Below are 13,112 nucleotides of genomic sequence, written 5' to 3' on the forward strand. Positions count from 1 at the left end.
CTCCCTCCTTCCCTCATGACATGCCGTCAACGCCGCTGCTCCTCCCAATCATCTCCCATCATCTGGTAATCAATGTTTCATTTTAAAACTGTGTCTGAGTCCAGTCTGCATACCTACTGATGTATAATGGGCATCGTGTGTGTGGCATATGTTTAATGACTCATTAAAGTTTAATGTGTCAGTAAACATATGCCACACACATGATGCCCATTATACATATGCCCCACACCTTGATGCTCATTAATAAGGAGCATCACGCTGTGGGGCATATGTATAATGGGCATCATGTGTGTGACATATGTTTAATGGAGCATCACGCTGTGTGGCATATGTATAATGGGCATCATGTGTGTGACATATGTTTAATGGAGCATCACGCTGTGGGGCATATGTATAATGGGCATCATGTGTGTGGCATATGTTTAATGGAGCGCCACGCTGTGGGACGTTTGTATAATGGGCATCATGTGTGTGGCATATATGTTTAATGGGGCATCACGGTGAGTGTCATATGTATAATGGACATCACAGTGTGCGTCATATGTATAATGGGCATCACGGTGTGTGGCATATGTATAATGGGCAACACGGTGTGCGTCATATGTATAATGGGCATCACGGTGTGTGGCATATGTATAATGGGCATCACTGTGTGTGGCATATGTATAATGGGGCATCACGTTGAGTGTCATATGTATAATGGGCATCACAGTGTGCGTCATATGTATAATGGGCATCACGTTGTGGGACATATGTATAATGGACATCATGTGTGTGGCATATGTATAATGGGCATCATGTGTGTGGCATATGTATAATGAGCATCCAGGTGTGCGGCATATGTATATTGGAGCATCACGGTGCGGATCATATTTATAATGGGCATCACAGTGTGCGGCATATGTATAATGAGCATCACGGACTGCACTTTTGGGGTCATGTGTATCTGGCACTGCACTATTGGGGGCATATGTGTATCACACCTCCATTTTCCATGGCCTCACCCCATGTGGCTACAGCTCTTAGAGAGCTGACCATGCCCTCATAGCGGAAAAAATGGGGGATGTAGCCTCGCAGAAGTTCCACGGTAGTAGGTGAACCCTCTACCTTCGGCACGCGCAGATGTCTCCTCTCCTCTCCCTCCAGTGTTGGGAGGTATGTTTGTGACATATTGGACATTGCAGTGTGTGGCATATTGTGTCTGGGGCATTGCAGTGTGTGGTATAATGTGTCAGGGGCATTACGATGTATATTTTTTCTGATATGCAGATTTAAAAAAAAAATTATTTTGTAGCTCTTCAGGCGGTTTATTTTGTTGCGAGTAGCTCCCACCCCAAAAAGGTTGGAGACCACTGTCCTAGTCCTTCCCCTTCATTATGTCTATGAGTCTGTCTGTCTCTGTCTGGGCCGTCAGCCAATCAGAGCTTGCAGGCCAGCTCCTGATTGGCTGCGGGACCGTGAGCCATCAGAGCTTGCGGGCCGGCAGCCAATCAAGAGCCAACCCGCAAGATATAATTGGCTGACAGGGAAAGACTCATAGACACAGTGAGAGGGAAGGAGATATGCGCCCTGTGATGAGCGCTCCCCTCCCCTCTGAAGCGGCGTGGCGGCTGCAGGAGACAGGACAGCAGGCTAGGGGGACACCGGACTGGGGTGTGGGCAGGAGGGGCATGTACCCCCCCCCTACCCAGCAGCAGCAGCAGCAGATGGAGACAGCAACAATGGTGAGTTGCTGGTGGGAAATTCTGGCACTGTAGGGGCATATCTGGAATTGTGGGGGCATATGTGTATTTGGCACTGTGGGGGAATATCTGGCACTGTGGGGGCTTATGTGTCTCTGGCACTGTGGGGGCATATGTTTATCTGGCACTGTGGGGGCATATGTTTAATGGACATCACATTGTGCGGTGGAATGGGCATCATTGTATGGGGCGTAATGGGCATTACGGTGTGGGGAGCATTGGGTAATTGCCATCACAGTGTGGGGTGTAATGGGTATCAAGGTGTGCGGCATAATGTGTAGTTAGCATCACAGAGTGCGGTGTATCGTGTAATTGGCATTACGTCATGTGTAATGGGTATAGTTCGCTAAAATGTGCAATCTGCAGGTACACAATACAATCATGGTACAGACCATGCCCCCTTCTGATAGGCCACACCCCCAATTTTTTGGCACACAAGCATCCACTCTCCGTCTTCCAGAAAGTTGGCGGGGGGGGGGGGGAGGGTTGACACCATGAGTTCCTACACCGGGTGACACCAACCCTAGTGACGCCACTGCCTAGCAGGCAGGCCTAATATTATGCAAAATTATGCAAGTTGCTTAATTTTAGTCCTGCCCCCTTCCGCAGACCTGTGAATTCCAGAATTTGTTTCAGCAGCTCTGGGGGCTTTGGTGGAGCATTCGGGGCTGGGAGGAGGACCCAATTTTCAGGAGCCTCCCGGCCATTCCAGCGAGTATGATTGTAATTTATAACCCATTTGGTGTGGTAGTTTGAACACATAAAAAATGCTTTTTGGGAGTATTCCTGGCATTTGGCCTCTCTGATAGGTGGACGTGGACCTATATAAATCCCTCCAGTGTCAATAGTGTTTGAGTTCATGGTGTCATTATGGAGCTGCCTTGAGTAGGATCGGAATGTCTCGACAAATGTCAGTCAAAAGAACTTTGCATGTGTTTTTTCTCAGATTCCGATCCCATATCCGGTCCCGTGCGCATTGAATCAAAGCTGGAATAAAAATATCTCAGATCTCGCGTCTCCTGCTGGGATGGCATGTGATATATCTTATGCAAAAGAACCGCATTGATATATTGTATGCCAGGGAAGCTCACAAGTGGTTCAAGGGGATCGGCTGCTACTTTCTCCCTCAGAGAAGTTGCAGTAGTGTATGGGGCCCATACTGTATTATGTAATACGGATTTTCTTCTTACAATACACTAACGATATATGAGTGATGTGTAAACTTCTCTAAAGAATAGCTATGGGGTATCGGCAGTTGGATGATTTTTTTTTTTTTGCGAATGGATCTGTGAAAATATCGCTATTTGCTATTTTGCACAAGGTGTTTTTTCTTTCTGTCTGCTCGGCGCTTTCTGCGCGCATTCCACGGAAAATTATCTGATTAGCGAACCATGCTGAATTAGGCCAAATTTACGGTAGTGAGCTCATTAACATGCGTGTTATAACGTTTTTGGTGTTCTCCTTCGTAGGAAATAAAGACTCATCCATGGAGAGAGACCAAGACGATGAACCACTGTGTCCTAGAATATTCAAAGGCTCCTTGAAATACTGGGATCGAAGCTGTGACGACAGATTGGGATATATCTGTTCCTTTGGTAAGTTTCCCAATACAAGGACAGCAATGGCTATCCATCATAGGTTCCAATGCCTTGTTAGGTAAGGTAAAAAATGTAATCCTTCTTTTATCTAAAGGATATTTTATTGAAAGGATGGAGTAAAATCCGACATACTGCTCAGCCTTAGTGAAGCCAGATGCAGACTGTTACTGGCAGTTACTTCCTATTGGAAGTCCAACCTGCCAGTCACCCGCTGTAAGGGCATTCCCATGAGGAGGTGTTCCCACCCATTAGGACTGCCAGTCCAGGCTGCAAGAGGAAGAGAGCTCCAGGGCCGGTGCAAGGCACCGGAGCGCCCCAGGCGAGGGGGGGTGGGGTGCCCTGGTGCCTACGGGGGGGGGGTACCTGCGGCGCTGTGTGATCTGGCGGCGGGGTCCCTGCAGTGATGCGCGCTATCCGGCAGCCAGGCGGCGGCGCGGGAAGCGCTGATGGGTTTGAAAACTCACCGCGCGCTGATTGGCTGAATCTCAGCCAATCAGCATGCGGAATGTTTTCAAACCCAGCAGCGCTTCCCGCGCCGCCGCCTGGCTGCCGGATAGCGCGCAATGGTGTCTTTAGGGTTTATTCATTTTCACCCTTGCTCTCAGGATAGAAGACAATGACACATTTGGAAATGCAGAATGAGATTTGACTAGCCCACTTATACTGCATATACTAGGAATAAGCGGCCGCTCTTACCTCTGCAGAGGAGGAGGTCGCCACTAAGCACCCCCTCTCCGCTGCCGCCACTGCCGTGCTCGTGGTCCCCGCTGCTGCCGCAAATCCCAGTCCCAGACGCCGATCCCCGGCACAGGGCCAGCACATGCACAGTAGCTTCTTACATACTGTGCATGCAATTTTTTTTTACGAGCACAGCACCCAGGCAGCCAAATAAGACAGGGAACATAGACAGCCATCAGTGGCGCCATCTTGGTCATAGCTACTTCCAGGGCAGCAGCAGGGCCTAACTGGCTATTTTTCTTATTCAGCATGTTATAAGACTGAATCCCAATCTTCTGGGAGCTGAGGGGACCCAGGGGCCCATTTATCATGGATCGCATTTACACTGTGTTCAGGGCGGAATGTTACCACCCAGGATCGCATTTTAAAATGTGATCCCATCGGCGGGGTGTATCATCCCTGAGGCACAGGGCTCCAAAAGGAGCCCATCCCTACGATCTGCTGAGCCGGAAGTCTGCACATGCACGGTTAGCGCTGACCCCCTGCCAACCGCGCTGATTGCACTGCCCCGGCGGCAGTGTGATCCCTGGACCATAGGCCACAACGTGCTACCGCCATCTCAGAATGGCGGCAGCCCAGGGGTGCGAAGCGCTGCTGCCCGATGTTGATACACAATGCTGTCGGGAAATACAGCGTTGACTAGGCGCCCATCGCTACTTCCCCTGATGGAAATAGCGGCGAGGATTGAATACTCTCCTATGGCTAAAAGCTGATTCTTTGACCGAGTTAGTATTCATGTCACTCCAACCTAGCCGGCTTATAATTGGTAGATCCGGCACAGATATCTGCTGCGTTCTCTCCATCTAACATGTGGGCAGTTACGATTAACCGCAAATATAAATGGGCACCATAGTCTTTAAGTCAGGACAAATAACTCCATCGAAATCAGAGGGATATTATAATTTCAACTGATTTTCGAGTATTTATTAGCTCTGTATAAAACTATATGATCTGCATACAGAACACTATAATAACCATGACTGATATGTCTTAGTTATTATTATTATTATCGTCTACTTATATGATGCCACACAGTGGCGTAACTATAAATTTAGCTCCCCCTGCCCAAAAAATTGTGGCAGGGGGGTGCAGACTGGTTACCTGGGCCACTGTGCGCCACCATGTGTAGTGCTGCAGCTCTCCAGGAGTGACGTGATATTGATATTCATTATGCAGTATGCTGAGATTTCATTGATACTTATTCTATGTTCTTATTAATCTACTATTGTTATTTTTATGTTTTAGGAATACCCAAGGCTAATCATCCACATGTAGTCAAGGTGAGACATGGAATGTGTGACTGTCTTGTAAAAGAGTAATGAGCTGTCCACAAGCCAGTGCTGTGCGGTGAGGACAGTGACTGGGAATACACTGGCTGGTATCAGAGCCAGGTGTCTACACACTCCGGCGCGCCGACATTTTTCGGGGGGCGTGGCCTAATTCCGGGGGCGTGGCCTATACTCACGGCTCCCCCCGCGAGGCCACGCCCCCATTTTGCCGCTATGGGGGCATGACCCAGAGGCTCTGTGAGCCTCTAGCCATGCCCCCAGTCCCCTGGCTGCGGGAATAGACGCTGTGCGCATGCGCACAGCGTTTATTCCCCGCTGCTTAGCAGCTGACAGGGGGGACTCCCAACAGCCCCCCCACACCGCGGGACACTGCCGCCCGCGGGTGGGACATCGGGACAGCCCCTGACAATCGGGACTGTCCCGATAAAATCGGGACTGTTGGGAGGTATGCAACACCGGCCCTCCAGATGTTGATGAACTACACATCCCAGCATGCCTTGCATCAGTTTCAGCATGGCCACATAGCAACACGAATGCAAAGCATCCTGGGATGTGTAGTTCATTAACATCTGGAGGGCCGGTGTTGCCCAGCCCTGTACTAAATGCTCCCTTCAGTGCCTCCTGCTGTGTGCGCTATTTGTGGGAGCCCACCCCAAAGTGGATAAGTCAGTCTGCCGCGGCGGACGATGTATCCTGAAGTCCCGATCATCCGGGACACAGGACACATACCCATACGCAGATAATACCGGACCATGTGACCAGGGGCGTAACTATAGCACCGCAGCCCCCGCGACCGCGGGGGGGCGCTATGCATGTGCGGGCGCCGGGGGCTGCAGTGCTATAGTTACGTTAGCTGCAATGTGAAGGGAGCAGGGGGCAGGGGGGCATTGAGGCGGCTGGGGGGACGGAAGCTGCGGGGGACACAGAGGCGGCAATTACTTACAGCTGAGCCGGGCAGGGGGAGCCGGGAGCTGTCTGTACTGAAGAAAAAAAAGCCCATACAATGAATGGGCAGCCTGTGATTGGCTGCTGAGCGCTCTCTCAGCCAATTGCTGACTGGCTGAGAGAGCGCTCAGCCAATCACAGGCTGCCAATTCATTGTATGGGCTTTTTTTTTTTCTTCCGTACTGACAGTGACAGCTCCCGGCTCCCCCTGCCCGGCTCAGCTGTAAGTAATTGCCGCCTCTGTGTCCCCCGCAGCGTCCGTCCCCCCAGCCGCCTCGCAGCGTCCCCCCCCACCTGCATTGACGGCTACCTGGGGGAGCGGCAGGCGGCGCAGATGGAGACCGGGGGCGCGGCGGGAGAATATAAAGAAATCTTATTCAAAAGACCGGGCGGCCGCTGATTGGCTGAGAGCTCAGCCAATCAGCGGCCGCCCGATCTTTTGAATAGGATTTCTTCCTATTCTCCCGCCGCGCCCCCAGTCTCCATCTGCGCCGCCTGCGGTCCTCGCCTGCCGCTCCCCCAGGTACCCACAGATATATCGGATCTGAACATCTAGACTGCGGGGGTTGGTGCGGCGGGCGGAGGGGCGGGTGAGTGGCTGGGCGCCCTCCCTTTAACGGCGGGGGGGCGCCCAAAATGTAGTTACGCCACTGCATGTGACTAGAGCAGAGTCACGTGGTCCTAGCCAATTAGCTATACATCTGACAAAAAGCTTCTATATAAATGTATGCGAAATTTTATAATTGCCTTATTTACCTCCCAGTGTGTACTTATATGTAGATTTGCCTCCTACCATTATAGATATATATGTTTTTATAAATAATATGCATTTTAACCTTGGAGACACACGCAGGTGTCCCTCCCTTATCCATAATTACCTGCTGAGGTATATATACTGTACACCTCCACAACTACATGCTTTCATTCTGCTCCTGAAGAAGCTGGGGGACTGTACCTCAGGGAAACGCGTTGAGCTACCTTTTGAGAGTCTATTTGAGCAATTACCAACCAATTGGTGAACATTTGCATGGACATACCATCTTTTCCACAATAAACATCTTTTCAAATGGGAATATAAATCATACTTGCCTACTTTTGAAAACTAGTTTCAGGGAGAATATAGTTGGTAATAGAATTTTGCACAGCGCCCCATTGAGGGGGCGTGTCATGCTCCACCCAAAGGGCGTGTCTAGTTCCATATATAGAGAGATTGTGAAAAGAGATTGTGAACATGGCACGAGTAGCGTGGGTATGTAATATAAAATGACTTATATACAAATGTAGATGAGCCCCAAAGCAGTTAGTAAGAATTACTATACTTGGTAAAGTGCTGGGAAATGGTGCTGATGATTCAATGTAAATGTATCTATCTCTTATTCCTTTTTTCCCAAAAAAATGTAACAGTGTAATGTGGGCTAGGTGACATGAGGGAGATTGCTAGACTAATGAGGGAGAGAGCGAGATTGCTGCTATGTCAGGGAGTCTCCTGCAGAATGCAGGAGGGGAGGTAACTGTGATTTAACAGTGTAATGTGGTGTAGGGGAAATGAGGGAGATTGCTAGACTAATGAGGGAGAGAGGGAGATTGCTGCTATTTCAGGGAGTCTCCTGCAGAATGCAGGAGGGTAGGCAACTATGATATAAATACAATCTCCTTATTCAAGTGTATCCGGAGGCTGATCCGAGGTGACCTAATAATTGCTTGTTCATCCAGGTTTTACCTCAAAAATACCGTACGTGGACAATACCATATGACATCTTTCCACCAATAACCCATTGGAAATTGCTGGCTACCTAGTCAATTGTCTGTCGCTATACATTTAAAGGAGACATATCCCAATTACCATCCAAAAACACATCCAGTGGTAATATGCTCTACAATATGGTTTTAAATTAAATTTTTGTTGCATTAATGGAATTCCATATGTATTTTTTTTACATTGTATTTTGTAAATAAATTAACTATTAATTTTATACATTGAGTATATTTATTCACTAATAACAGCCGGCGCTGGTACATTTGCATTCCATCCTCCATGGTGGACTGAATTCCAATTGGACCAGCCTAATACACCCAAAAGGAGGCAAACAGGAGAGCGGGACTGCCAATCCATACATGGTGGATGGTAATAACAACTTACCCATTTAACAAATAATAGGAGCGGACAGTACTTTACCATCTTCTAAACAGGAACTGTGTGGGATTTCAGTTTAATGCATGTATTATATAAACACTATTGGTCAAAGTTATATGTGTTTTAAATAAAATGTATGTTTAATGTAAAATCAGTCCTATTGTTCTTTGTGTGGGCATAATGTGGACATAATTTGTACGGGGCACTACTGCTGTGTGTACATAACTTCTTTGTGGAGTGCTGTGTAATGTGAGTAAGGAGCACTACTGTATGGTGTCATTTGAATTGTGGATAATATTGTGTGGCCACACCCCTTTTTGCCAGGTGCACAGAAGGAGCTTGCTGAGTCACACAAAGAGATCTGTGTGACTCAGGGGCAGATTTATTAAGCTTGGAGAAGAGAAAAACTGGAGATAAAGCGGAGAAAAGGTAAAAGGAGATAAAGCACCAGCCAATCATCTCCCAACTGTCTTTTTCAAACACAGCTGATTGGCTGGTGCTTTATCTCCTTTTACCTTTTCTCCGCTTTATCTCCAGTTTATCTCTCCTCCAAGCTTAATAAATCTGCCCCTCAGAATCCGCTCCTCCACACTGATTCATAGATCAACGATGAGTATAACAAGGACACAACTTGTGTGTGTTCTTATGGGACCTAGACATGTAGCTATACTACTGATTGTTCTGAGCGCTGCTAGATCGCTCAGACCGCTCTGGAAGATCGCACAGCACACAGCGATTTATCAGTGCTGTGTGCTGAGCGATCTGTCAGGGCCAGTGTTCTCCGGTGAGAAGATCGCACAGCACACAGCGATGTAACAGCGCTGTGTGCTGAGCGACCTGTCGGGGCCAGTGTTCACTCAGACCCCAGCAATTAATGATTTATCCAGCATGCTGGATATTAATCGCCCAACGATATCGACGCTCGGGGTCATGCAACGCTATTGCTATGCCCCTACACAAGGAGCGATGTCGGGGCATTTTCTAAGCGATCTGGCGAGATTGCTTAGAGAATGCCCGTAAATCGCTCTGTGTGTAGGCCCCATTGATGTGTAGTTGTTATTATACAGTATAATAGCAGTGATAACATTTAGTAATGTGTGTGCTAAACAGTAATCCTGTAATACATCTCTTCTTTTACACAGAGCCGTCATGCTAATTACTGCCACAACTGTGCTCCTGTCAGAAAAACAGTAAACGTGAAGCCGACAGTCACAAAGCCAAACACCAATACAACAGTGCCACCTCCAGACCTAAGCGCCTTCACCCCGATCCAGGCTGACTCTCTAAAGAATATGAGTATTCAGGCTGCAATACAGGTTACGCTATGCTAAAAATATAATATCGCACCTGATTCAGATGCAGACAGAATGTGTGTATGAATGCAGTGGAGCGTCCGGCTGCGCATACACGGCGCACGTACAAGTGACAAACCGTCACTAACACAATGAGAGGCACAGCTATATTCAGTATATCAATGTAAACAACACAATATTTTTCATTTAAAATAAATTATAATGAATTTATTAAAAACTTAATTCATAAAAATACATCATTAACAATTTTCTAAATTGCACTTCATAGATAAGGACAATGCAAGACACACCTACCATAAACAAAGGGCTGGCACCTTCTCTTGGAAATAAAATATATAGAAATTTGGCTCAATTAACTCCGGTACTTTGTTGTCTCAGTCTTGAATTAAAGTAAAAAAGGCTTTAAGTGTTTATAGTTACCAGTCCCGCATTTTAGGTATTAATCCTCCCGTGGCTGTTTTGATATAGACTCGTCCAAATATGTTTGTAACCCTTTTGTTACCAGAAATGCACTCCGGATTCCGTGGATATGAGCAGGGCAGCCGAGAGGAATGCCGGGCCCTGGTAAAATTTTGGGGGCGTGGCCTAAGTGTGGGAGGCGTGGGCACCTCCCACACTTAGGCCACGCCCCCAAAATATTTAGAGGAGGGTGAAAGAAAACTGTAAAAACTGTAATCTCCGCAGCAGCACACACCTACAGCATGTGCTGGGCTGACAGCAGGCTCAGCATGACCTCTCACGCTGTCAGTGAGACACTCATGCTGAGCCTGCCGTCAGCACAGCACATGCTGTAGAAGTGTGTGCTGCTGTTGCTACCTGGGAGGGATGGAGGGGTCGGACCAGGGCCCTGTGAGCTGCGGGCCACACCCCCTGTTGCTCTGTCTCCAGGAATAGACGCTGTGAGCATGCGCATACCATATATTCCCTGCATTGAGAGGGGGAATACCAACTGCCCCCTCCCCGAAGGGACACTGCCGGCCCCAGGTGGGATGTGGAACAGTCCCAATAAAACGGGGCTGTCCTGCGAAAAGGAAGAGGTGGTGCACATTGAAATATGCTGGGTTCTGTTGCACGCTAAGAAATTCAATATGGATCCACATTGACCACCGCTCCCACCCCTTTCTGGTTCTGGATTTGTGGAATGTTCTATTGCGTAGCCTACACAATGTATTATTATAAATATACTGCAGGGTTGCCGACTTTTAAATGCTCCTCTCCGGGAGAAGCCTGGAGAGGAGACTTTCCTTACCCGATCGGGGGCGGGGCTTGACTGTGACGTCATTAAGCCACCCCCGATTACGGGAAATAGGCGAAATTACTGATCTCCACGGAGGGGGCGGGGCTAAAATGACACGATTGTGCCATTTTAGCTCTGCCCCCTCCTCTGAGACCCGCGGATTGCGGCATTTAAATGCCGCGATTCGGGGGGCTCAGGGGGGTCCCCCAGATTCCAGGATGGTTGCCCACCCTTCTGGGGGGCCGGGAGGGGGACCCGATTTTCGGGAGACTCCCGGGAATTCCGGGAGGGTCGGCAACCCTGATATACTGTATGTGTAGCATAACAATGCTATTCCCACCCAAACACCTTTTCTCTGAAAATGTTTGTGCAAAGTGCAAACTTTTTTCTTTCAACCTGCAGATCATATCCGAACAAGTAGCCCAGCTGGACAAGGTGGTGACAGACATCTGGGATGTATCTCTGGTATTAAAGGCTTCGGATATCCTGATGCAGATAATGAACACCAGTGACCTCTTGTCTCCTGGGACACAGGTGAGTTCACGTACAGCAGCTGATAGCTGGGGAAGTTGGTGCTGGGGTGAAGATGTTAACCATGATGAAAGTGAAGGAAAGGCGATCGGACCGGCCTGGAATCACTTCCACAACCTGGACAGAATTTTGACGGGGTTTCTAAATTTTAGATAAATCAAGATCCATGCAGACATGGGATATACAGTTGTGCTCATAAGTTTACATACTCTAGCAGAATAGTGAATGAGTGAAAGAAAAGTTTGTGAGTTATCATTCATTTTCTCTGACACATGGCCAGAAAATCACAAATTCTGCTAGGGTATGTAACCTTATCAGCACAACTGTATATAGAGATGACCAGGGCCGGCGCCACCACTAGGCAAACCTAGGCATTTGCCTAGGGCGCCGGCCACTGGAGGGCGGAAAATGCCGCCCGGGTACCTGTACCTGTCTATTTAAACCTGGCGGCGGAGGCAGCGGGGGTCCCTGCAGTCTATTAAAAAGCACGAGCGCTATCCGCCGGGCTATGCGGAAGCGCTTCTATTGTGAAAACTCTGGCAGCCAATCAGCGTGCTGCCAGTGTTTTCACACTAGAAGCGCTTCCGCATAGCCCGGCGGATAGCGCTCGTGCTTTTTAATAGACTGCAGGGACCCCCACTGCCTCCGCCGCCAGGTTTGATTAGAGAGAGCGCCGAACGAAAGGTACCCCCTACCCCCTACCCCCCCCCCCCCCCCCGGCACCGGGGCGCCCCCAGCCCGACTCGCCTGGGGCGCTCCGGTGCCTTGCACCGGCCCTGGAGATGACTGGCGGTCACAATACCGACGCCAGCATCCCGACAGGGGTCAGGTAAGTATACTGACCCCCCACCCCCACACACACAAAGCCTAACACTTCTCGCTATTGCCTAGCACTATTCCTGGTACCCCACTGCCTAAACATAAACACCCCCCCTCATCCCACAGTGTAACCCTTATGCCTTCTTCCCGGTGCAAAAACCTAGCCCCCTGTAGAGATGGGTCGTTCGCGAACGAAGCGGGTCTTTTGAACGGATCCCATAAAAGACTGAGGGAGCCGCCGATCCCAAAAAGGTGATCCGTCGTTCTTTTAGTTTCAGTTTCATTTTCCATTACAATGCATTTGCCTGAGCTCAGCACTGCCACCTGTGGCAGCTGACATGTACTGACTCCGGAGACTGAGTACAGTGCTGCTACTGTAAGTAAAAGAAAGAATAACAAGGCTGCTGCTGCTAGGGATGACCATCGGTGCAGACGCCATCGATGGTTGCCATCGATGGCGATTCTGCACCCAGCCATCGATCAGTGTTTTACTCAGTTATGTATGTTCTTATTTGTGCAGCTCACTGTTTAAAAAAAAAAAAGTAAAAAAGTGGCAAGAAATGATTGTAAAACAAATTATGCTTCGTTATTAGCAAATTACCCCTTCTTTCAAAGTGAACCGTTGATCCGCCTAAAACATACAGATCTTTTCACTGACTGATCTGCTGGAACCCAGCTCTCGTTAGTGACCCACTTTGCCCATCATAAGCCCCCTGTCCCCGGAACCAAACCCTAACCTTCCCCTCCCTGTAGCCTAACCCGAAGT

At 48.7% G+C, this 13,112-nt stretch overlaps 1 protein-coding gene across 1 annotated transcript in view; it reads left to right on the forward strand.

The window, feature by feature from the left end:
• Positions 1-13,112, forward strand: part of LOC146045032 (polycystin-1-like protein 3) — a 31,965-nt gene that overhangs the window by 2,094 nt on the left and 16,759 nt on the right. The window contains exons 2-5 of the mRNA XM_083163730.1: positions 3,212-3,337; positions 5,324-5,358; positions 9,589-9,762; positions 11,399-11,530. Coding sequence (XP_083019856.1) covers positions 3,212-3,337; positions 5,324-5,358; positions 9,589-9,762; positions 11,399-11,530 — 467 coding nt within the window. The remainder of the gene's footprint in view (positions 1-3,211; positions 3,338-5,323; positions 5,359-9,588; positions 9,763-11,398; positions 11,531-13,112) is intronic.

This window comes from Crinia signifera, chromosome 11 (genome assembly GCF_055691185.1).
Source record: "Crinia signifera chromosome 11, ASM5569118v1, whole genome shotgun sequence".
NCBI lineage: Eukaryota > Metazoa > Chordata > Amphibia > Anura > Myobatrachidae > Crinia > Crinia signifera.